The sequence below is a fragment of the Ursus maritimus genome, unplaced genomic scaffold, assembly GCF_017311325.1.
Source record: "Ursus maritimus isolate PB19 unplaced genomic scaffold, ASM1731132v1 scaffold_28, whole genome shotgun sequence".
NCBI classification, from domain to species: Eukaryota; Metazoa; Chordata; class Mammalia; order Carnivora; family Ursidae; genus Ursus; species Ursus maritimus.
In genome coordinates this window covers 13575181-13600806 of record NW_024425341.1, presented here as the reverse complement: position 1 = coordinate 13600806, position 25626 = coordinate 13575181, and the positions used below count along the sequence as shown (strand labels likewise).

Here is a 25626-nt window from a genome sequence, read left to right as displayed (position 1 = left end):
TCTGGAATAAGACAATGCATCTATCCCAAACATAAACTACCACCAACGGACGTATGCCTGTTTGATGAAGATCAGACTCCCATTAGCACACGGCTCTAAGAGTATTCCCATGTCTGGGACGCCTGGGTGGCACAGCGGTTGGGCGTCTGCCTCCGGCTCAGGGCGTGATCCCGGCGTTATGGGATCGAGCCCCACATCAGGCTCTTCCGCTATGAGCCTGCTTCTTCCTCTCCCACTCCCCCTGCTTGTGTTCCCTCTCTCTCTGGCTGTCTCTATCTCTGTCGAATAAATAAAATCTTAAAAAAAAAAAAAAGAGTATTCCCATGTCTGTAAAATAGCATATTTGGAAATACACCACATCATTCTCAAAATAACAAAGCCAAACAGCAAGGTCACTGAAATAATTCTAGACCAACACTTCTGCCTCCTTTTTTAAACCCTTGAATTGTGTTGCCATTAACTAAGGACTCAACTGTCCATTTCATTACCTTAGAGTGTTTGGAAAATGTATAACTTCAATAAAAGTGGGCTTTGGAATAACTGGGACTAATGTGATTGTATTCCTGCAGTCTTTATAAAAACTGCATCTCAATACTTTTCTTTTTCTCTCTCTCTCTTTTTTTTTTTTTTTAAAGAAGGCCTTCCGTCAAACTCGCTGAAAGGATCCCGTAAGACTTTGCAAATAAAAGACCATAACATTTGCTATCAGAAGATTCAGGTTTAAATTTCTGCTCTACCGCCTACTTAGTTTTTGAATTTGGACCTGTCAGAATGTCTGAGCCTCAACCCCTCAGCCGACAAATGGGATAAAATCTAGGTCACAGAGTTCCTGTGTGAATAAATGACTCAGTATATAAAAACATGCCTTATAAAATATACAGCCTGATACAAATATCTAGTTATGTGTATAGATACACATACACATATATAGCTTATTGCATGGTTCAAAAGAATAATTTTGTAAAGGTTAATTTCAACTGACTACCAAAGGTTAACTATAATTTCATTATAAGCTTGACCAAAAGTTTCAAGATTATCTCGTCCAGGGGTGGAATGCAATGAGAGGTAGTGAAGGACTTTAGAAAGGTCAAAGGCAGAACTGAAGAACTGTATTACAGTTGCAGGTGGTACTTTAAAAAAAGTCAGATACAGTTACTTACAAAATGAATGAATGACTATGAAGGCAATAACTTGCCTGAGCACAGGAATGGCTGTGATAGACACCTCTGTGCTCTTGTTCCAAGTCACTTATTGTCCTAAAAATACGTAAGTGTCTATGCAATTAGATAGATGGAAGTAATACCAATTGGGCAATTTCCTTTTAAATTATTCTCTTATTGCTGTATGATGCATGGGAATTTGTTTGTCATTCTCCACAAAAGACAGAGCCACCACACCTTTGAAAATGCCATGTTTATAGAAACCTGGAAACACAATTTGCATTCAATTAGAAGGAGCTCTCCAACGGTGACAGGACAGACTTCATATTTTGCCACCAATAAAGATCTGAAATTGAAATGCCATTTTTCCAGCTGAGAATCATCTAGCAATGGTCCAGGGAGTTTCTTCTGCCATTAAAGCAGGTAAGTCAGTTGTAGCTGAGGGTGAAATGTAAGAATCATAGCTTTAAATCTCACCCATGGACCAGTGGACGTGGCCCAATCTAATCAATACATATCACTCTGCTATTCCCAAGTGAAAATGCTGTATCTCATTATAACAGAAACGTCCTGCAGACAAAAGACATTTTCCCCTTCAGCTAGCTCTTTTAGGTGCCAAATTAAAGACTGAATTGTCCATTTCATTCAGAGATTTCAAAGAGGACTTCCTGGATAAGTTCTTTTGAAATGCAGCCTTAGCTGAGAATATATAATATTTTGAAAAGACACAGTGATTTCTTGGCATAGAACTTTCAGCATCATCATTTGGAATGCAAATAATTAACTCCTTTCCTCCTCCAAAAATAAAGATATTTTCCTACATTGTTCACATGAGATGCAAAGGCCTCCTCTGATTTCCTTTCTCTCTTCAGAGCCACACCAGTTTTCCATTTTTCTCTCTCCCACAGATAGGGGAGACATCCTAAAAGCAAAGCTGTGCTAAATGATTCACATTAATTTTCCCACATTAAGCTTCCAGTGTAGATTTGAGATAAACAAGATTATATAGACCTTGAAACGGAGTCTCAGGGAGGTTAGACAATTTGCCTAAGATTACCTAGTAATTACAGCACTTGTATTTAGACTTCCGAGCACGTGTCCACCCAAGGTGCGTGTTCTGTCCATTTCACCTCATGCCTGGCATACTTTGATGTGTAACACACAGATCACATGGGCTCAGCTGGTCCCAGGTCTTGCATTTACCTAAGCTACCACCCACGCTCCCAATCCACTTCCTGTCGGAGATCACTTTCCAGTCCATTCGCAGAATCTCATTCCTTTCAATGTTAAATGCTTTTTCTTTGAGGCAACAAAACTTCACATGTCATGCATAGCAGGCTAGCGGATTGCCTGGGTTTGAATTCTGCTTGTGTGACTTCGGACAAAATCTATCAGCCTCAACATCTGAAAAATGGAATAAGGTTTTATGAGAACCATGAGTTATGGTTCTCCACGCAAATCACCTAGCACTGTGCCTGGCACATGGAAAGCCTTTAACAGATGTTTGCCATTACTATTATTATTATTAGAAACACTTATTACTATTTAAGATTGTTTTCCAGAGACTCATCTTTATTTTTTTCTGATTACTATTCATTAGACTTTTCATTTGTGTTTCCCTCATTTATTTATTATATTGGAATGGATGGTTCTTAATTCAGTAAAGTGACTGGTTTTAACAATTGTACTTTTTTATAGCACTCAATAAAATCGTCGGCAAAATAGGGTCACGGGCTGCTGGCACTTCAGAGAGAAGTCATTAAGGTTTGTTCTAAGCAATTCTTTTACTTTTTTGCTGATCCTACGTAAAAGAGGAACAAGAGAGTCTGACTAACTGTTTTGTAAGGTTCACATTCTCCTTATACAATAACACATGTAATAGGACCCTCATTTAGCAAATTACACGTTTCAAGTCACAGATGCCCCATTTACCAAAACAAAGTAAGTAAAATAAAGGCAAATAACGTTAATCTTTACCAGGAGATCATTACAAGAAACTTCTTGAAAATTTTATAAATTAGCAACTCTAAAGATAGTGAGAATACAACACGAGTACCAATTTCAGTTTCAGAAAAGAAACAGTTAAAATTTTCCTTACAAAGGGAAGAATTAGTACCTTTGATATTTCACCAACATTTATGAAATGCTAGGAATAATAAATACAAAGGGGAAATAAATGATAAGGTATTTGTAAATGAAACCTAAATCCCCTAAAACCTCCAGTCAGGAACAACTGCTTTATTGTTACAGTGATTTAAAGAATTATTTAAAAGTTTAAGATTTTTAAAAAACACTATTTTAAAATACTTCTGATTCGTATTTGGTAACAAGAAAAATGCGTATGATACATTAAGTAGACTGAGGGAGGGTAGATAAATACAAAGCCAGAATGAAAAACACTAGTAAGAATGTATTTTAAAATATTAGCAGTGGTATTTCATATAGTAGGTGGGTAATGCTTATTCTCTTCTTTCTGTTTTTTTTCTATCCCAACAGCAGTTACAGAGGACAAATGTAGCACTTTGAGGGTGGGCGTGGTCAGGGAAGGCCCTGGGGAGAAGCAGGATGCCGGCAGAAAAGACGGACTTGGCATCCTTGGGGCATCCGAGCAGGGCCAAGGGCATAAACTGACACTGCTGAACCCTCTCAGGATTTACTCAGCAGTGAGAGGCTCCCATCAACAAGGACTGGCAGGAAGGGGCTGCTTCTGCACCCAGGTGTGCATGTTTGTGCCTAAAGAACGGAAGAGTAACAGGGCTGCCTGACCCCAAAAGCACAGGAACTCATCAAAATACACAACAGGTTTGCTGAATCCGTCTAAAGGCTTTGCAAAATGTACACAACAAACACCAGGGCCAAGAGCTCCAAGAACGCAGCCCGCCCAGACGTGATGACATTTCAACAGCATGGTTCACTTTTCACGCACGGGGATTTACTGGTGTCCCCTTTCTGGTGGAAACAAAGCGAAAAGGAACCTATTCTTCAGCGTTGATTATTTCTGACCCGTGTGAACTTTCCCAAGGCCTTCGACTCTTATACATCAGTCCCACTTATGCCAATTTCTGCTTCCTCGAGTTTCCCCTTCAGCCTTTGCTAGATGGAGCTCTGCTGACGTCACAGAGTTCTGCACGGCAGAGGTCCCCGGAGCTCCCTCTAGATGGGTTGAGTGGCTCACGCTGCTCTCACCGCTCTAACCAAGACTGGACTTAGGATCCCGCCACTCTTGGTTATGCTTTCAAATTACAGAGCGTATTTTCATGAGATTAAGAAAAGGTATGCATGAATCAATTCCACAGTATTTACGGAGAGCCTAGCATGAACGGGGAAGGGGGAGGATGTATGAAAGTGGCACATTGAAATATTTTAACACGATATAAAAATACAAAGCCTTCTTTCTTAGTCTTAAACCTTTACCAAGTATCAGGAACTAACTCTGCTGAGAGTTAGAGATCAGAGTCAGATTTCAAAATTATTTCTCTCTCCACAGTATTGCAATGAATACAAATGTAAACTGAGAGATTCATTTCAGTTCCCTAAAGCTCTGGAAAACCCAAAGAAGTATTACTTCTATTCCAAAACTACTCGGATATGCTTAAGGATAGCATCCATCGCCCTAATGATAGCAGGAGGGTTCCAATTACAAGAGTTTCAATAACTTCATTCAATGAATCATGCAGGGGAGAAATTGTTCCCAGACAAAATGCCAAAAAGAAAAATCTAGTATTTGCCCTTGTATAATAAACACCCAAAAATCTAAAACAAAGCTCAACATGATTCCTTAATGCTAGTTAGCTAAAATCTATACAATTATACTAATCTTTTTATAAGTAGAATTAAATAACAAATATCCCAAACTCCCCAGAAGGGATTATCGTTTTAGACTACGTAATGAGTATCTTTAGAATACAGAAGAAGCCAATTTAGTCCTCTCTGGCATTTTATTTCCTGTTTGATCTCACTAGATTGCTTCCATCAATCTAGTTAAAGGATGCTTTATCTAGTTAAAATACAGTCAAAACATCATACTTCATGCAATAAAGAATACGTTTACATCGTATCGTTACAGTTCTGGTACTAACCCGAAGCGAAAGGCTTTAGATTCGAACTGGATGTATTTAAAGAGATTGACAAAACAACTGAAGTGGCCTAAAATACAGACCTTCCTGCGAGTGTTTTCTACCATGCTGATAGCCAGAGGAAATTGTGCCTTAAACACACTCCCTGGGTTGAAATAGAATAATTGGGAATATCTACTTATTGAAGAGCTTCTCAAACTGAGAAATAGCTTTAAATAAAGAGCTAAAATAAGGGAGAGAAAGACTGTAATTATAGGTTTTATTTTCAAGGTCTGATAAATTCCCCCGTTGGATATCAAAATTTAATGCGACGCTATTCACAATTCATAAGTATCAAAACTATTTTTACTAGTGCTTGCTAATTTCTTAAGTTCCCCTGACATGGCACAAAGCACCAATCAATCTACCGGCTGTAGAACTCCATAAGCACAAAGCACACTTTACATTAAACAGATGAAAACTAATCTGAGATCTTGCCTAGGGACTTGCTTTCAAACATTTTCATAATTAGTCACTTGCTATCGAATTTGAATTAAGGGCATCTATATATAGTTTCCTTACTCTATCACAGCAGACTTTATATGAGAACCGGGGAGCTTTAGAATAGGCCCCAAACAGCTGGGTATCAGGCCTCAAGCAATTGCTAAATGCAACAAGACACACTAAAAACAACTAACGACGTTCTCTATTGCTCACCCAGAGCAAGGCCTCAGAGGCTCTGCAGTCATTTTTCAACATTCAAAGACACCACATTATAACACCAGCACATATGTGGTGTCTTCTAATGTCCATGTGTATCTTAGGCGGAGGGGATCTCGAATCCCCCCCTTCCCCACCGCAAGCATAGAGCGGGGCCATTCCCTTCCAAGCAGCAAATACCAGCCTGCTCCCAAACTTGAGGTACTTTTCCTCAGTGAGGGCAGAGGACAGACAGGAACCCCATCTCCAGAAGCAGATACCATCCTGGGTTAACAACTAGTGAATGGAATACTCAAGTATACTTACATGAAGAAGTATTTGCTCCTTCTGTTGATACTGATATTCTAATGGGAGACTCTATAAAACAAAGAAGCGAAATAAGGCTTTATTGAGGCAGGCGGTTTGCATTCTTACATCAGAAATGTGCCAGGCTCAGGGATCATCCAGAAAAAGAGGACTAGAAAACAGTGCAATGGAAAAGCTGAAGCATTTCGAAGTCAGAGGAAGATGTATGCAATATTCAAAGACCACAGAGCACTCTTTCTGTAGTCCAAACCCAAGGGATGGAAGTGGAGTCGGTCCCCTTGCAGAGATAGCCCACGTACCAACTGATGTATGAACTTCCTAGAAACATGACACTGAACAGATCCACAGGACAGGTGAGATGGCCCATTCCTTCTCTCAAGTGTGCTCTTGATTTTCAGAAACATGAAATCAAAGAGAACAATCCCCATATTCAGAGAGAATGAAAGTTCACTTCCTTGCGCAGAGGGAATAAAAAAAAGAAGAAGAAGAATGAATCTGTTCTCAGGCAACATGGTCTGCATAGACGCCCTGACCGAATACGGTGATGAATGAAGTCCATGCAAGATCCACTGGAGCAATTATGGTAGGGTCAAACAAAACACGCTAAATAAACTCCTAATATGATCATTGGAGACGTCTGGTGGCAAGATTCTCTTAGGTAGCAAGTACAAAGGAAGGGAAGCCGGTATTTAAATACAGACAAAGCATAAAACACGACTCATGCAGAAAAAAAAAGCAGGGGACCTACGGGTTTTTATTAGTCAGAAAGAAGAACAAGTTAGTATCAAAGAGGGACTGAAATTCAGCAGCCAGAAAGTTATAAAGATTCAAGTTATGTATCGGAAAATAATAGTCATCGTCTCTCCCGATTCCCGAGATGCACCACATCATCTGAAAAGCCCAGGTTCCTAACAGCATCGACTGGAGTCAGATAGTGAAGCCCCTTATATGAAAGAAATGCCTAAGTGAAAGCGGAAGAAAATTCAGATGACTCAACAATTTTTTTCTTTTTGTTGTTCTTTTTACCTCTATCTTTCTTCCCCTCCCTCCCTAGCTGCCTCCCTTCTCTCTTGCTTTCTTTCTATTACTCAGAAAAGTACAAGCCTCTTAGACTCCAGGATCATCCCACCCTGTAAGGTGAGTACGTCCATCTTAGGAACAACACATGACTATGCCCTAAACATGGTCAAAGCCATCTGGGATACAGAGAGAATTAACCTTTATGATACTGAACACTGGCTTTGAAGGGAAGAGGAGAAACTGATGAAGGTAAGTCAAAAAAGGCTGTGTTCAATCATATGGCCTCCTACAGCTTTTCAACAAGATACAGGTCATAATGAAGGAAATCAATGATGCCAGAACATTAAATACGGGGTAACGGGAAGGAATACTGGGCTAGCTCGAAGGCTCTGCTCTCCTACTTGCTGAGACATATGACTTAACATTTCTAATGCTTCAGTTTTCTCATCTGTACAAGGAAGAAAAATGTCTTATTTCACACATCTACTGTGAATACCCAATGAGATGTAAGAATCTTTGTAAACTGTGAGGCGTCATGCAGAAATAAGTTATTATACTTCTGAAGTGAGTTTTGAATCTAGGACTCTAAAAATGTGCCTCTAATTAAATATGAATTTTTAAATATTCCAAGGTCCTGTTAACTATAGAATAATAGAAGTTAAGGAAAGTAAAAAGAAAAAGAGAAAAGAAAAGGAAAAGATTCACAGCAGATTAATTAAATTCACAGCTAATGGGGAAATCGATGAATTATGGTTAGGCATGCATTAGTAGAGCTGGGTTAGAAGTAGCTATCTGCTCAGACTTTAGATGCTACCGGCAAATATTACAGGCGAGGAAGAAACAAACAAAAACAAACCAAGAAGCAATGCACCAACATTTGAAAAATTCAGGCGTCTTAACAGTATTTTCTCTAAGTTCAGTGACCCACAACTGCTCGTTAGGAGCCCAGAGGTCAGAGTTTGGACACGGACACATTAACCAGGAACAAACAACAGTGGATGAAAGGAACAGAGGCAGCTGAGAGAAGGACCTAGAAAGATTGTAAAAATGTATAACCCAGATGTCTTCTTTCCTGGTCTAATGTCACTAAGTTGTATCTAGACAGTTCTTTTTCCCATGCATGCCTCTCAGGCCCAATTTCAGACATACGGCAAGAACTGTACTCCTTTACGTAAAACCTCAAAAGGCAAAAGGAGCTGGAGGAAATACTGGAGCAGAAAACAAGAACAGCTACGATCTGGATGCAGAGGGCATTCTGATTAGTAGAAGGTGCAGGCAGCAGTTAGGTCTGTCGTTCTGGTTAGTAAAATTTGGTGAGCTGCTTTTCCTTACCTGAAGACACATATGCTCGTTCAGTTGAGGCTGGCATGCCAGTGACGACGTCTGTAAAAAGAAAAGGTGATAGGAGATTATGATGTATAATCAGGAGGCCGGGAGCCACTTCCACAGCCTGCCTTCACACTGAAGAAGAGTGTAAAGGAAGAAAAGTATTGCAAGAGGGTGATGAAAGCCCAGGCTCTATCCACCCTGAACGTCAGAAATGAAAAAAAAAAAAACAAAAACTGTCCAGATAAGTAGTTCTTCTTTCTTGGGCAAAGAGCATGAGATGAGCTATGCTGGAGTAAGTACGTAGCAAGAATTCCCTGCCCCCGTGGGGCTGGTGAAGGACAATATACAGCAAAGAGGCTGTGGGTTCCTTCTCAGAAAGGAAGGCAGATAGCAGAAGTAAAAAAAAACAAAAAACAAAAAACAAAACCACATCAGAGCTGTAGGATCAAAGCTGTGGTCAGAATTTTTAAGTTGTCAATCTTTGGAGAACTACATGTTTGTTCAAAAACAAAGCAAGCGACGTTTCTAATTGGGATTGGTGAAAAACGTCAAGTTCTGGCATTGAACTCTAGAGAAAATTGCCAATGATAACCCAGATGGGCACCTTATCTGATAGACTTTTCGGCTACTCCGGGCAGGGCACAGCGTTAATAGGAGCTCCCAACCCAAGGGAAGGAAGGAGAAACTACATTATGGTGGGAATTGTGACGGTCTTGTGTAAGCGTTGACATGCTTTCAGTTTACTGCCTTTGTAATGGAACAAAGGACGATGACATTGTCTCACCAATTCTGTCTTCTTCCTGTCCTTCTGCAAAGGGTTTCACTTGCTAAAATCTAGTATTTTCAGTAAGGCAGAGTTTTATGAAGCCTGGGAAGATGCAGTGAGGCGATGAGGAATATCATTCAACTTTCACTGTTGGTATAATTATTGTTAAATGACATAATACTTCACTATTTACTAACCAGGACAAAAAGATAAGTTGAATCTATTGTGATATATATACACATATATAAATATATATATATATATATATATACACACACTATGGAAGTTATCAGAAACTCCTAAAATCCTAAGCAAATCATATATGTTATCATTTTATGTTTGAATTAGCAGCCTGTTAATCATGGAGTTAGGAATGTTCACGATCAACACAACCACCTTTAAGTATATATGTGACCATTTCAGGTTTCCATGGCAGGCCTAGTCCAGTAGGTAAGAAGTCTTAATTTAACTGGCAATGTTTCTTCAACCTCAGGTGCTTCTCTAGGGATACAAGGTCTTGCAGAATCCGAAGGGGAAAAAATGGCATGTGAGATTCAGCGGAGATGTTTAAGAATAAGCATCAGGCGAAATATGAATATATAAAGGTCAGAAATACACCTTTAGTAAGACCAAATGTGTCTCTCTTGTGAAAATTAAGTAATGGACAGTCCTCTCTATTCAAACATTAGGAAGACCAACCATTCAAGGTGTGAGATTATTATCAAGCCACCAAAGTAGCCTCCATTGCTTTTTATACCCACAAAAAATGGGAAGAAGTGAAAGGAATCAGAATGGGAATGTATTTGATACCCTTTGGATTTTCTCATGCACCAAGCATTAAAGAGGACAGTCTGAGTTGATACTATGGCAATATCTGTTTCTGACATGACCACAACTACTTTTCTTGATTTGGGCTCTAGAAAATGAAATTGTTCTTCTTTTGGGGGTTATTTAATCTGAGAGAAAGATTTTAATCAAAGATTCACAACATTTATCTTTCCCTATGAATACGTATTAGAAGATCCATGTTTCCAAGCAAGTGCCCACATAAGGAGAGAGGTTTCCTTTTCTGTCCTTCAGGACCCATCAATGACATGACAGCCAGACTGAAGTCGTAAGCTCAGGGTCACAAGAATTGGGCAAAGGTCCCAATCCCAGCATGAATATCAAGACTCTTTTCAAATTTATTTTTGACAAACCAAGTAGTTGTCCACTGTGACCTTCCAAGAAAAAAAAAGAGAAAGTGAGAGCTTTTCTATCTCCAACATGAAAGATCTCAGATTAGAGGAAAGGTTAACCATAACATTTCCTTTTTAAATTGAATGTTACATAAAAGTACCAGAACAGGAGGTTACTATAAAAATCTATCTACACAGAGACAACTTAAAATAATTTCCCTTCCTAAAAGAATATTAATAATAACAATCATCTCCCTTCCTAAAATTAGATATTTACTCTGGAGACCTTAAAAATATCTTTAGCAATTATGGTTCCAAATAGAAACCTTCAGAATTTTCTTGGGGGAAACACAAGTCAGAAGTTGTATACTTCTACACGAAAAGAATCTCGCTAATAAGAAAAATTAATCTTTTTGATTAAAATCACTCAGCAAGCATTTTTATTCATGTTTTGGGTAGAATTCATAGACTTACAAAACACCTTTTTATTATAAGTGATGGAAAATAATTTTGTTGCAATTACAGATTTAAAAAAATCAAGTCCTGCAATTTCTTGATGGTTATTTAAGCGACAGATTTTCCTACAGTAACTTGATATATTAAATTCGCTAATTTATAAAGGACATCCCCTTCATTAATGCAAATTAATGAGGATTTAGAATGATCAGGAACTGAACACAGCTGAGCCACTTATGCTGAGTAGGCAAGTAAACATAAGGAACATTAGTATATCTGCCATGTTGGAATGCTTTTTTAATCGGATCTGCTCTCAAGAAAAAGTTGCACTGTCTGAAAAATGACACCTTGTGGAAAGGAATTTTCCTAATTATTATGCATGCATGACTTGTTTGAGATTTCACCATGAGCACAATATACTGAATATAACTATTTGGCAAAAGACACATATACACAGATACAGAAACATACACATGATGTGTCTGTATGTATTTAAACATCCACTTCTGCGACGCCTTGTTATTCCAAAAGTACAGGTTATTATTGTGTGTGCAAAAAAAATACGACCAAGTCATCTTTTTAAAGATTGAAAATGGGGGCGCCTGGGTGGCACAGCGGTTGGGCGTCTGCCTTCGGCTCAGGGCGTGATCCTGGCGTTATGGGATCGAGCCCCACATCAGGCTCCTCTGCTATGAGCCTGCTTCTTCCTCTCCCACTCCCCCTGCTTGTGTTCCCTCTCTCGCTGGCTGTCTCTATCTCTGTCAAATAAATAAATAAAATCTTTAAAAAAAAATAAAGATTGAAAATGGGCCGACTTATTTATTAGCACTAGTAAAGATGACTTAAGGAATGTCTTCAGGTGTCTGCATTCTTGCTCATCATGAGAGCTTATGAGAAAGCAACTGAGAAATTTTGAAATTAATAAATGATGTAGAGACAGAATGGATACTATACACTGTAAAGACAGCTCCTTTCTACTCGTATTGCTCTTCCTTATTAGCCTTCATGGGAATGCAATATAATACACCATACATGGAGACTGCTTTCCAAATTACAAAACATTTTATATGATCGTCAGTATAACTCTAGCTTGTTTACCAATATCACGGCATTTCCAACAATGCCATCGATTTGGGAGAGGGGGAAACTAAGCCTATTACCCACGTGAGCCAAGTGTTTAAAGGACCAATTGATACATTAAGCAAATTTTGTGGAAATAATATTTTTTGTTCATCTCAAAGGAAACAGCAAATTTATGGCTATGAGCCCCATATTCCTGTGGGATCTTGAATCTCACTCAAATAATTTTTCTCCTGATTAAAAAAAGAAAATCTAGTAGAGGATATGATTGATTAGTTTGTATATTCTCTTGTATTAATCTTTGAAAAACCACAGTACTTAATTAATTTGAAAACCAGTTAGGTCTATTACTCTCCTCCCTAATCTGATGCCCAGGAGTTTTTATGGAGCTTCTTAGCTGAGAATTAATTGCGAAATTAAGGTTTCCTGTATAAAGACCAAGCCAAATGAAACGCAAATAAAAATGAACGTAGAGTGTACGATCTGTGTAAGCGTGGTGTATGCGGCCTCTTAAGCTGCCATATTTGAATTTGTGAAAGGAATCCACCCATAAGCCATCATGTGATGACAGCTGCCTATGAGATCCTTCTTTATATGAAACCCCAACTGGTCTTTGTTAGACCCACATAGTCCCAAAAATAATTAGCAGATTGCATACGTGTATATCTGTTTACTGTGTGGCAAATTCTTTTTTCCACATGAGATCGGGATTAAAAGGCACTGGAAAAGACAGAAAACATATAAATTTCTAAAACATAGCTTAACCTAGTGATTGGCTATATATATATACATTCTTCTCTAAATGTTCGAAAACAGTGAAAATATGGTCATTATTTCGCTCAAGCATATAACAATTCAAGGAGGATTCTTGGGTTTTTGTTATCAATTCGTTTATACCTAGTTGCTAATCTAAGCAAATCTAAACAATGAGTCTCACCGCAGAAAGTTCCTAATATCGGATGGAAGACTTTTACGATCCGAGCTAATTTTTCCCTGAGAGTTATATAGCTGTGTTTTGGAATTAAAAATAGTGTCAAATAACAAGGTCATCTTGTTACAATTTTCACTTTTTTCTGGGGAGAAAAAAACACAATCGCTCGTGCGTATCTTCCCTCCCCTTCCCCCTGCCATCCCTCCTAGAATCTTGTACCAAAATATATTCTAAACATCTTTGTGCAAAGAAGGCACTTGTGTGAGAATTTCAGTATATCACAAGGAATCTTTTGCACAGGATGGAAGTTGGATAATTAGCTCAGAGCAGCATACCAGGATCTTTGAGCAAGGCAACCTGTTTAGGAATTATCAGACCACAGTTGTGTACTGGAGAAATATGGGAGCAACGAGTGAGACAACACAAAATTAACAAAATGACTAATATTTTGTAGAAAATATAAATTAAAATCTCAAGGGGAGTACTACACAATATAATGTTTTGACAACATGTTCTTATTTTTAAGACTTTTTTCTAGGACCCCCAGAAGGAAATGGAATTCTTGAGAATTCTACTCTCTCAGCCCAAGTCAATAATAAATACACAGTTAGGGAGAGAAGGTTTGGCCATGTGCAGCTTATAACCACAGTAGAGTGCTCTTTTTTCCCTCTGTTTCTGTGCAGTGTTTGCCCAGATTTCTAAGGAGACAGGGATGTGACACCACAAGTTTGTGTATCTGAGCCCCAGAGAGCTCCGGACCTGAGCTGAGACTTCTTTGATAACTAGAATTGATCCGAATATAGCAAATTCAAAGAGAACAGAAGAGGCTGAAGGATCAGAAAGATTATTTATTTTCTTTTTGGTTATGCTTCAACTAAGCCCCTGAGGTGCTGGTGGAAAAGAAAGTCTCCCAATATGCAGAACACACTAGCCTTGTCTTTCATGATGGCTGCCAAGCCACAGGCTCTGACGAAAAGCAGACCGCCCACAGCCTCTGAGAAGAGGGGCGTTTCTAGGCGGCCATGTTTCCAGTTTCACTCTCCTGGGTTGAGCCCACGATGGGCACCTGACCAGAAGGCAGATGATTCGTAAGCTCTCTAGGTCTTTCGAAATGGTCTGGCACATAAGTTCTTTCAATCACATTCTTGCAATGGGGAATTTGATTTGGGAACTAAGAAAACAATCACACAATAGGAGTTAAAATGGAAAGAATGCCTTAAAAAGAGCCGTGAAGAAAAATATGGCCAAGTGAGATCATAATCAGGTTAAAGTTTGTAATTATAAAGAAGCACCGTTGAAAGCAGGAGAGGTGAGAAGATAAAAGAAACAGAAGCTTCAAGAAAGTATCTGAAGCACATTAAAGGCAGAGACACTAGAAAGAAGATCCAGAAACTTCCGTTTACTTAAATCTTCAGATATGACCTGGGTACATTTTTCTCCTCTATCCCCAGTTATAACGAAGTTCCAACTCTTCCCCAGAGAACCCCTCTCTCCTTATGCCTCACACCCTTCCTTCAGTTTTTTTTTTTTCTTTTTCTTCACAAACCGAATAATCTACTTAAATATTCCCAAACACACAGTCAGATACAGAGTAAGCTCTACTGGATCAGGAACTCAAGAAATCTGGGTTGAGTTCTCCTTTGCCACTACATATCTTGTGTTCTGAATGTGTTTGTTTTCAGACACATGCTAAGTTCACATTTCTTTTTAAATACAATGAGAGGGTTGGAAAAGGATGAAGTATTCCTAAAGTTCTAAGAAGAAAATAAAAAACAAGACCACTCTGCATTGTAATTAAGATTCTCTATTCTCCCTCAGATGCTCTATGGAAATCAGTAAAACCTCATTCTGTAAAGAATTTCAGTTGGTTGTTTAAGAATGCCTTCCTTTCAATATTCTAAGAACTTCTCTTTACTCTTGTCCGGTGAAAAAGGCTGATCGTCAAAAACATCCCGACTTGCATTTCTCTATGGTCAATAATAAATACTCAAATCCAAGACCAGTTCTTGAATGAATTAACATGGAAACATGAATTGGATGTCTCCCCTATGAGAGAAATGTTAAAAGCCGTATTATCCCTTGGCACCCCAAAATTAATAAAAAAATAAGCCCTATGGGCTTTCACCAGGAATAATACAGTAGTAAATAATTCACTGCTTAATCCTGTAAATCAGAAAACATGGGATAATATAATAGTATTGTAAGCACTCAGTGAGACCATGACACTTATTCTAATTGTATTTTCCTGGGAATTTATAGTATACATAGCTCTACAAATCTAATCCAAGTGTCAAAATCATAATTCAATAGCATTTACCACGGGGAGACACATTGGACCAAGCCAATGACAGGCTGAGAACAAGCTACTAAACATAGCACAATAGGAAAAAAAAAAAAAAGAATAAGCCACTGAAATCGGTTTTTAAATCTGTGTTTCAAGTTAGCATCCTATAAAATTCCTCATGGGGTAAAATAACACCAGCAGCATACTTATTGCTTAACCTGGGCTGATGAACACGTAAAGCGATGCTACCTTTACTCATATAAATTTTAAATGGCTTTTACATTTTCAACTATAAACGCAGCTCCTAAAAATAGTGATGGAAACTACTTTTCACTGTTGTCCTCTAGTCTCTGTGGAAGGAGGCACTTAAAATTAATGAACTCTGATTACCCTGCAACAGAGCAGTTCACTGGGGAATCCAGAGAAGGCTGGGGATTAACTTGAGATTTTTCTCAACCCCGGTCCATCTTTTGACCTTACTCCCTTCTCCCTGTGCTAGTAAGTCAACAGACGCCAACTCCATCAGTCTCCTCCAGAGCTGACCCTTCAAGTCTCTTTCGCTCTCCCCTTGCTGGCCTTGCACGTTTACCTTCCCGCTTTCAGAGCCCAGGCGTCTGCAGTGGGCAAACTTTCCCCTCTCCCGCCTAGAGGGCAGCAGTGTCACTAGGCTTGGCTTTATAACACATGGCAGGGCTTGTGTAGGCAGTAGTTAAGTGCCATCACGCAAAAGGGAAAAGGAGCACCAAAGGGCTTTGAAGTCACATTTTATTATTTCACGAGATGGAGACGCTCCCTGCTGTAGCTCATCGTCGGTTTCTAGAGATGACTCCATCAAATCGTGGAGGAGTATGGTCTCCTGAGCAGACAGCCACCAGCTGTGGTTCTTTAACTTCCTGGATAACTCAGAGAAGTTGCTGGAGGGTAAGTGACACCTTCTATCTCCAAGTCATTCATTTGTTTAACAAATATCCCTGGCGCCGTTCTCAGGGAAGCAGAAGCTGAACACTAGACATAGTAGGAAGGGCTTTGCTCGAAGACTCTCCTAATTTCAGAATTAATAGGCCTAAAAGAAAATTGATAGGCCTCACTTCCTACGACCTAGAGCCAGCTGTATTAAAAATACATATGAGAACATTCAAATTTCTAGGACTGAGTCAGGATTGTATTCTGTTAACACACACACACTACATATATTCATATATAATATACATATGTACATACATATGTATGTAATACACATATATCCTGCATATACAAATGTATTCTGTATATAAATACACACACATATATATACACACGAACATACTCTGTTACTGATAGAGCCAAAGACTTGACAGCCCTCCCTGACAAATTTAAAGAGGAAGTATAATCTCTTTCAGCAACCCCATTCTGTTTCTGCCATTCAGGCCCTATTGAAATCCTTAAAAAACAAAAATCTATGTATGTTTCAGGTGTATGTCACCTCAGGGAGTAGAGACACACTCTTACGGAAGTGCATGTTATGGAAGATACACAAGATACTTGAAGGATACGGTTTTCCTTCCTTGTTTCTTATTTGTTCACAATGAGATTTAGTACATGAGTTTAGTACAACTCTCACCACATCTCTTGATTACTCCTTTTACAGCCTGAGAAATGGAATGTAGTAGGTATCTCTTACCATTGGAATCCACAATGGTGATATTGGCAGAGGCACTGTCGTTTCCTAATTTGCTGGTTACTCTGCACATATATTCTCCAGAATCAGCCAGTGATGCCTTGTTAATGCGAAGTTCTGACTTCCTGTAAGATCAGGACAAAGTGGTCTAAGTATATTTCACAGACAGACATTGACCATCAAAATCTATTTCTCTGTAGTTTCAGGGTTCTCAAACTTCCCCTCCCCACTCCACACACACCACCTTAAAACACAACTTACTAATAGACAGATGTGGGATTTGACCAAGAGTGAAGATGAGATACATGACATTTAACTGATACTATGGACATGGCCTTAATTTTATCACCCAGATTAGCAATTTAAAGAAAATGTCTTCTCTAATTTTTCTTTTTATTCCTCTGCCACCACCACTAAACATATTATGGCTCAGATTTTTTTTTTTTTTCAAACCAATTGGTGAATTTTCTTCCTTTCTATATCTAAATGTCATCAGCCACTAGAAAGACTTAAAAAGTGTAAAATCATTTACAAATCTGGTAAGGACGGACACATAAGGAAGGCCAGAATAGATTAAAATGCTCTGCACTTGGGCGCCTGGGTGGCGCAGTCGTTAAGCGTCTGCCTTCGGCTCAGGGCGTGATCCTGGCATTCTAGGATCGAGCCCCACATCAGGCTCCTCGGCTGGAGCCTGCTTCTTCCTCTCCCACTCCCCCTGCTTGTGTTCCCTCTCTCGCTGGCTGTCTCTCTGTCACATAAATAAATAAAATCTTAAAAAAAAAAAAATGCTCTGCACTTTTCTCAGTACAGTAACATCAGGACTTATGTTTATTTTGAATCAAAAGGATTTACAAAAGAAAGAGAATTCTTCTTTAAGAAGATTCGCATTGCTAGGAGCACGGAAGGATACAAATCATTCTTAACATTGAAATAAATATATAATAACAGCACACACTTTTATGAAACTGCATATTAAATCAATATTCAACACTCTTTCAACATGGGCAGCACTGTGATTTGCATCTGTCTATGTTTTACTGTTGCATATAGCCAATAATTTAAGCAGTCTCCACGATTTAAAAACACAGAACCACTGGCGCTGGTTGCATTTACTAAAGACTTTTTAAAGCATCCCTGTACATGCACACCTGGTCCTGACTGCCTGGACTCCTGGGATGACAACAGGGAAAGAAGAAGGCAGGAAGCTAAGACAGCAACTCATAATTATATGCAAAGCTCCCATAAGTTACACCTTCTTAGTTTTATCGCGAATTTTCTGGTCTTCTTGTCATATAATATTATTAATCAAATTCAATCACTTATTCTAATATAATTAATGAAAATTCAATTCCTACTATTCTCTTCCAGTCTATTGAACTGCACCACCCACCCAGTACCATATGTAAGCCTTAGAGCCTTCCATCATGGTGCTTTGGCTTGGGCCCTTTCTTCCTCCTAGAACGGAGGGTGGCCCATATTTCAAGATATTGACTGACTTTTCTGGAGCACCTCAAGTGCCAATTCTTTCAGCACATCTTCCATAATCATGTCACTGCTGCTGCTCTCTTCTTTGTCTACATTCTGATAGCCTTCAGTACCTCTCCCATGATCCCCACAGTTCTTGAAGTAGATCGTATCTGTCCAGCTAGGACACACACTTTGGAGGGGGCGTCCATAATTTAAACTTCTTGGTACCCTCACAGTTCTATGAGGACATGCCACTGCTTTGTCCTTGGTACATCCTTAAACATTATAGGATGAATGTGTGAATAAAGGAAGAAAATATTTGGATGCTCCCTTGTAAGCTCTCTCCAGGACCTAACGTTCCTAAATGTTGGCTGCAGGAAAAGAGGACGCCTTATTAAGAGGGCAGAGACAGTCGGAGGAGGTCCAGACCAACGCAGCCACAGTCAAACCAACATGCAGATTGACAAATTAATGACTCAGAACAATGTCAACAGGTAAACTTGAGAAAACAAAACAAGGTGTACCATACTCAAATAAACTCTGACAACATGAGGATGAACAAAAACAGGCTTTTTGTTGTTGTTGATCTTGCAGGAATTCTCAAAGTCTTTAATATGCTAATGTACTCTGACTCTTTAAGAGGGGAATATATTATTTAGTTACTCTCAAACTTATTTGATGGTGGAATCCTTGTCATCCACATGGCATATCTATTCATATTTCCTGAAAATGATGGTGCACAGAACAAAGTTGATCAAACAAAAATGGATCTGGGGCGCCTGGGTGGCTCAGTTGTTAAGCGTCTGCCTTCCGCTCAGGGCTTGATCCCAGGGTCCTGGGATCGAGCCCCATATCAGGCTCCTCTGCTGGGAGCCTGCTTCTTCCTCTCCCACTCCCCCTGCTTGTGTTCCCTCTCTCGCTGGCTGTCTCTCTCTCTCTGTCAAATAAATAAATAAAATCTTTTAAAAAATGGATCTAATATAATAATAGCCTGTTTAGCTGTAATGGGGTGGGGGGATCCCCAAGGGCCATTTATGCAGGGACGGTCACATATTAATCAGAGGGCTTCTCCACAAAAGTTTCTCTGAAGTCTATCCTTATAAACCAAAACAGAACAATCTGAGGGCAAACATCTTGGCAAGTTGATATTCAGATCTAATTACAAGCTACGAGAACTTTTAAAAGTATCAAAATACAATATTAGGATATTACCCCCCAACAAGTCGTGTTAACTTTTAAGCCTGGTTTTGGTGTATTCAAATCTGGTGTTTTTCTTAATGGATTATCAGCTATTTACACAAATTTGTCCATACATGCCATGTTTCCTTCATGACACACACCTATGAAGAGCAGTCAGAAACAATACAAATACTGCAATAAGCTTGTCCAGCCCCAAACCGCATAATTAGCTAGAAGAATTTTCATGTACAACCATGGAACCACTAAAAATAAGCGATAGCTAAATCATGAAGAAGTTCAGGTTGAGGGATAATATCCTGGTTTTCAACACAGAAGAAAAAGTGAATTCCTAAAATAAAAGATGGTAACTTTTCTTGTTAAGCTCCCAATCTTATCGCAACAACAACCCAAAAATGTACAACACTTCAAGATATAATAATTCCAAGAACACTTCTTTCCTATTTATGTAAGTTGAGGGACAGTCCCTGATGATATATGAGGAGTTCTTTCTTGACCCTGTGCCATTAAAATTTTAACTACTGAACTGGATCCCACTATAAGAAACATGGTAATCAGCTTTATAGTTAACATAATCTTAAAGGGATAGTTCTGAAAATAAAAATTCTCCTAATAGAACTACACAGTATTTCCTGGAATATTATTCCAAGTAATGCTGATAAATTTTATGCTTAAAAAACTAAGAAAAAAATTTCTCTATGCTCAAATATTGCATTGAACAAAGTCAAATAGATTTCTTTACAACAGTACCTCTTAGTGGTTTTCATGCAAATATGTACTGTGAATTTCTAAGGCAGGCATCACATGTAGCGGAGGTATCCTTTCAACAGAGAACACCCTTGGGAATTCTAGGACTGAACATCAATGGGCTAAGACCAAGATTCAATTTAATCAAGATAAGCCTAGCAAATACATTCCAGTTCAAAAATCAGTAGCAGAAGTACGACTTGGAGAGACGTGCCTTGCCAATAATATATACAGAAAAATGGATTTCAATTAGCCACGCATTTAACATTATGCCGTTTTAAACAACTACTAAAAAAAGAAATAAAAAAAGAAACTTATACACTGTTTGGCCATATTAATATTAAAACAGCATAAATCAAATTGGATAAAAGTCTCAATACACGGCTCACAGGCTGGATCACATCTAGAATATTTAATTAGGTTTTGAAGTGGCATCTGATGAAAGCTCTCACAAACTAGGGGACTTTAGAAGAGGTTGATCACAGTTGAATAGGGCTTATAAATCTTATCACTAGAGAAGATTCTGTTAAAGAAACAGAGGTCCTACGGGTAGGCGACTATGAATAAGATACGGGTAGTTTTTTAAATATATTTCATGGTTGTCACCTGGAAAAGAAAACTATTTGAGGAAGCTCTTGAAGATGGAATATGTCTGACAGGAAAAAGATGGCATATTTTGAGTGATAAGTAAGAGTTTCTGAACGTTCAAAAACGGGGAGGGTGTCTCTCCCTTCGGAAAGATTCAAGTCTGGATAACCACCTGTCAAGAATATCTCTATGCAGAGAAAAGATTAAATTAGATCAGTGGTTTCAACTATTTTGGGGGAAAAAATCCCATTTTAAAACAAAAGCTTTAATCAGAGCCTCATATTTCAAAACTATCATAAAGAGACAAAGGAGTTCAGGTCAAGGCGGTTGGCAGCTCATTTTCAAATCAGCGGAAACAAGATTCTCCAGGGACACAATGGGGAAACCACGGATCCAGATGATTAGGGGGATCCCTGTGAACCCCAATGATACGTTCAACTATGAGACTCTTTGATCCGTGGGTCCTAGAGTACAGGGTAGGAAGTAGGAAGAGAGAAGAAACAGACAAACCTTTCTTGAAAATTATACATTGCATTGATCTGGGGCTTTGATAAGTATGGATACAACGGTCTTGTCGTACTCTCTTCAACAGGCCGCCATATGCTTTCTACAGAAAGGAAGTTAACTTGAAAAAGTGTTGAAATCCCATCCAATCATAAAATGAATTTTTAGCTCTTTAGTTGATGAGTTATCTAGAAATCTGGGAGGGGTTGATGTTTCAGCAGATTTTTATTTTCTCAAAGTATTGAAAGAGTTAACTCATGTAAAGTGTCTAAAACAATGCTTGGAATCCAGCAAAGCTCCCAATAAGTGTTAGCTATCATTACATTTTATATTCCTGCAATACTTAGGGTTTTTTTTTTATAAGCACACATTACTTTTGGATTAAGAAAAACGACACGATGTAAAAACAAATTAATACAGACTGATTTAAAGAGGAAAGTTCTAAATATTGATTTCTCTTTCCTTCTATCAAAATGCAAACTGTATTCTTTCAATAAGAGCTCAAGGATGGATTCAGGGTTCCAATAACTACTGTCTTCTTTGTCTTTTTTGGCTTGGTTCTTTCACCACACTTTATGGGCCAAGACAATTTAAATGCATAGAGGGAATATCTCCTCAGTTTATATAAACCCATTCCTCCGATCTCGAAGGAATCATATATGAACTCTGTGAGTGTGCTTGTGTGTGTGTGTGTGTGTGTGTGTGTTCAACACAGCCTCAGATACTGTCAAACTGCCAATAACAAGAAGGGTAAGGAGGGAGGAGAGGGTTTCATAAGCAACTGTCATACTATACGGAACCAGGCACTGCCCCAAATGCCTCACATAAGCCATATGAAATAGGCACGGAGTATTCCCATTTATACCTAAGGAATCGGAGATTTGCTTACATATAAAATTAACATGACCTGCAAGAGCTGCTCAGCTGATGCAAGAAGGGAAATGTGTGTGAACTTTTTCTAGAATAGAGTCAAAGGACTGGCCAGAATGGACAACCGCAGAAAGCGTTCCCTTAAAATGTTTGCAGAAATGTGACAAGACCAATTAGATCCCATTTTGAACCAAATTAAAATAGGTGAGAATGGAAATGAAGAGCTGAGACAGATGACGGGCATCCGAAGGAGTGTGCCATACTCAAACAGTGGGAAGTCAGCCTTGCGTAAGACTGACGTAGAACGGACTCTTAAGTGAGGCCAATCTGACAGCCTCAAATATGAATCTGTCATGTGCCATGCTCTCTAACCAGTTTTCTTGCTCAAAATGGTCCACCAGGCAGAGGAAGCAGAACAGAGGGATGGGCAGACACGGAATACTGGGGCAGTTCCCATTTTTTTAAATTGGTTCCACACACTGCTTTGCCAAATACGACAAACACAGGCTCAGATGTCAATTCAAAGTCATAGGAAGAACACGTAAGAATGTCGTTTATTAGTAGGAACAGGGGGAGAAGGGCGATAAGACTTTACGAAATACTAGAAATTGCTGATTGATGTGGAGTCTTTTGGTAACACTAAAGGATGACAAGGAAATTGTGGCTGTTATGTATGATCTAGATTATGTGAAAAAGAAACCTGGACCAAGGATTGGAAACGAGCCAATACTTTTCCTTAAAAAAAAATCCCAAACTTCACACTGAAATTCACTTCTGCTTGGTGGATCAAAGCCTCAGATAAAGTTTAAGGAACCAAGTAACCGTGGCAAACCATGACCAGTTTGAAGATCTTAGTAATGGAAAATTATGAATATGCAGATGAAACTGAAAAATGAGAATTTTTTTTATTAAAGACATTACCCTATGCCTGTGTGTGTCCCCAGCCCTGTAGTGTGATTTTACTATATACAGCACATATATAGCAAAATCTCCAGTAACTGTGAAAGGACAGGAGGCATAGAGTCAGACCTATTTCAAATCCAAGCTTTGCTAGTCATCAACATTAGATCTAAAGCAAGAAACTGAACTTTCTTCATGCTCAGGGCATTCCGTTTTTGAAAAATGGCTATAACAATAATAGTATCCATTCTCTTTTACTTATAGGACAAATTGAAATAATAGGGGCACCTTGCAAATGTTAATTAAATTTAGATTCGGTTTGGTCCTTGAACCTTAAAAAACAGATGACAACATGAATGGCCGACTTTACACAAAGTGTCTTATTTTTGGAAGATCAAATATGTTACCATGTTTTGCCAAGAGTAATTTCCAGCCACGTAAGCTGCATAAAACATATTTTTGTTCCCAATTAATTCTTTCCAGCAAGGCTACTGTTTAAAAGAAGTAATTTCTGAATATTGGCCTTTCTAATGGGATTTTATTAATATGTAGACAGTGCTCTTAGCTATCTGGACCTATGAAGCCAACATGAAAATGCTTTTCTGAATACGAATGATACTTTTATGTCATCCAAGCCATGTAACAAATTATCTCTTTAGGCGTATATGCAGTGTTTTCAACACAATTTTCTCCCTACCTATCCCCCTTCATTTGTTTCTCCCCAGGCATCCTCTCAGACTGCACGCTCCCAATCAGAAGATGCTTTGTTCGGTTCCTTCAGCTTAGATAAACCTCTTTTCCCTCCCCGTTCCTCCTCCTCTTCTTTCTTGGAAGCCTCCTCGGTCCCTGACCGGGTCCCTTCCCCACCTGTGCTAGCTTCTGGCTTTGGCATCCCACGGCTGTCACTCCTGTAGCACTTAAAACTGAGTATTCTGGGGCACCTGGGTGGCACAGCGGTTAAGCGTCTGCCTTCGGCTCAGGGCGTGACCCCGGCGTTACGGGATCGAGCCCCACATCAGGCTCCTCCGCTATGAGCCTGCTTCTTCCTCTCCCATTCCCCCTGCTTGTGTTCCCTCTCTCGTTGGCTGTCTCTGTCTCTGTCGAATAAATAAATAAAATCTTTAAAAAAAAAAAAAAAGACTGAGTATTCTAACTGTTCTCCATCTCTCTCCCCTCTGGACCGCGTGCTTCTTGAGAGCAGGGAGCATGTCATTCATCTCTGCGTACCCAACATCTAGCCCCAGGGTCTGACACCCAGCAGCTTGTCCCATAAAGGGCAGAATTCCCCACCCATTCACCCACTGGCCTCTCTACTGTCCTGTAAACAGAACTTGCTACTGACTACAATTCTGCCCTTTCTCTATCATGGCCCGGCCGACCCCACCCAGCCAGGCAGAGGGGGTTCTCCCCGGTCGGCAGACTCAAATCTCCTCATGGCTACTCTTGAAGCTCTCTGGTTCTCCCCCTCTTCCCAACCTCATGACACTTAGAATCAGTAACCTACAATTTAGTACTTGGCTTTATGGCACGTATGATATGATAGATCATACATTAGAGATATCTCCCTGATTAAATCTTCCCTTAAGGGAAATTTTACCTTAACATAAATAATAATTTTCTAAAAGCTCACTATTTGCAAATGGATGGGCTGCTTGAAAATCCTGAAGCCCCCCAGCCCGAAGAGGGCTGTATGGAGCACATGGCCTCTGGAACAACGAGGTTTCAGATAGGGCTGAACTAGGGAATCCCTATACAATCTATGACCCCCCCGTGGGAGCAGAGATAACACCCATGCTTCTCCCATTTCCCCACACTCCCAGCCTAAAGCCTTTTGAGGGCACTTAAATATTACTGATATCATTTGACAGCAGTGTGGAAAGAAATGAGACATTCTCCTGCATGTGAAGATAACTTAGTTTCTTACCAACGTGTCCAATTGTTGAAAAACAAAACAGACACCAAACTCTATTCCATCCAGTATCTAAAGGTATTGTTTTTACTTGTTAAACCCCTCTATAAGCATCATAGTTCTTTTTGTCAATTCACTCACTCTACCTCCTCCCCTCCCCATATGCACACGTGTTTAAACACGTCTGCTTTCCACTTTTAAAAGAAGGAATAAGGTGTTAAGGAACCCAAGGAACAGATCTGTGTTCCAACTTAGTTTCTCACTGGTTGTATGACTCAAGGCAAGACAGAACGCTTTTTTGAATCATAATTTCTTAATATGCAAAAATTAGGCCCAAGTACAGTTCGACTTCCCTACTCCCTAGGGGAATGTTGTAATAAATAAATAAAATTATGTAAAAAAAAAAAATCACACGTCACTTTACAGCGTTATTTTTTGTATCTCTGAAGAACTACCTGCTGCAAAAGTAATGCTCGTTCTTTTTTTCCCTACATCTTATTAT

The 25626-nt window shown here is 39.2% G+C and overlaps 1 protein-coding gene across 3 annotated transcripts in view; it reads right to left on the bottom strand.

Annotated features, from left to right (window-relative positions):
* NRG1 (neuregulin 1) overlaps positions 1–25626 on the bottom strand; it is a 1047504-nt gene that overhangs the window by 142802 nt on the left and 879076 nt on the right. Inside the window, exons 3-5 of one of the 3 annotated variants that reach the window (XM_040643286.1) lie at positions 16946–17067; positions 8594–8644; positions 6242–6292 (exon numbers count right to left, since the gene is read on the bottom strand). In XM_040643286.1, coding sequence (XP_040499220.1) covers positions 6242–6292; positions 8594–8644; positions 16946–17067 — 224 coding nt within the window. Of the gene's footprint in view, positions 1–6241; positions 6293–8593; positions 9219–16945; positions 17068–25626 lie in introns of those variants that run through there. The other 2 variants (XM_040643287.1, XM_040643288.1) reach the window with 2 other exon arrangements.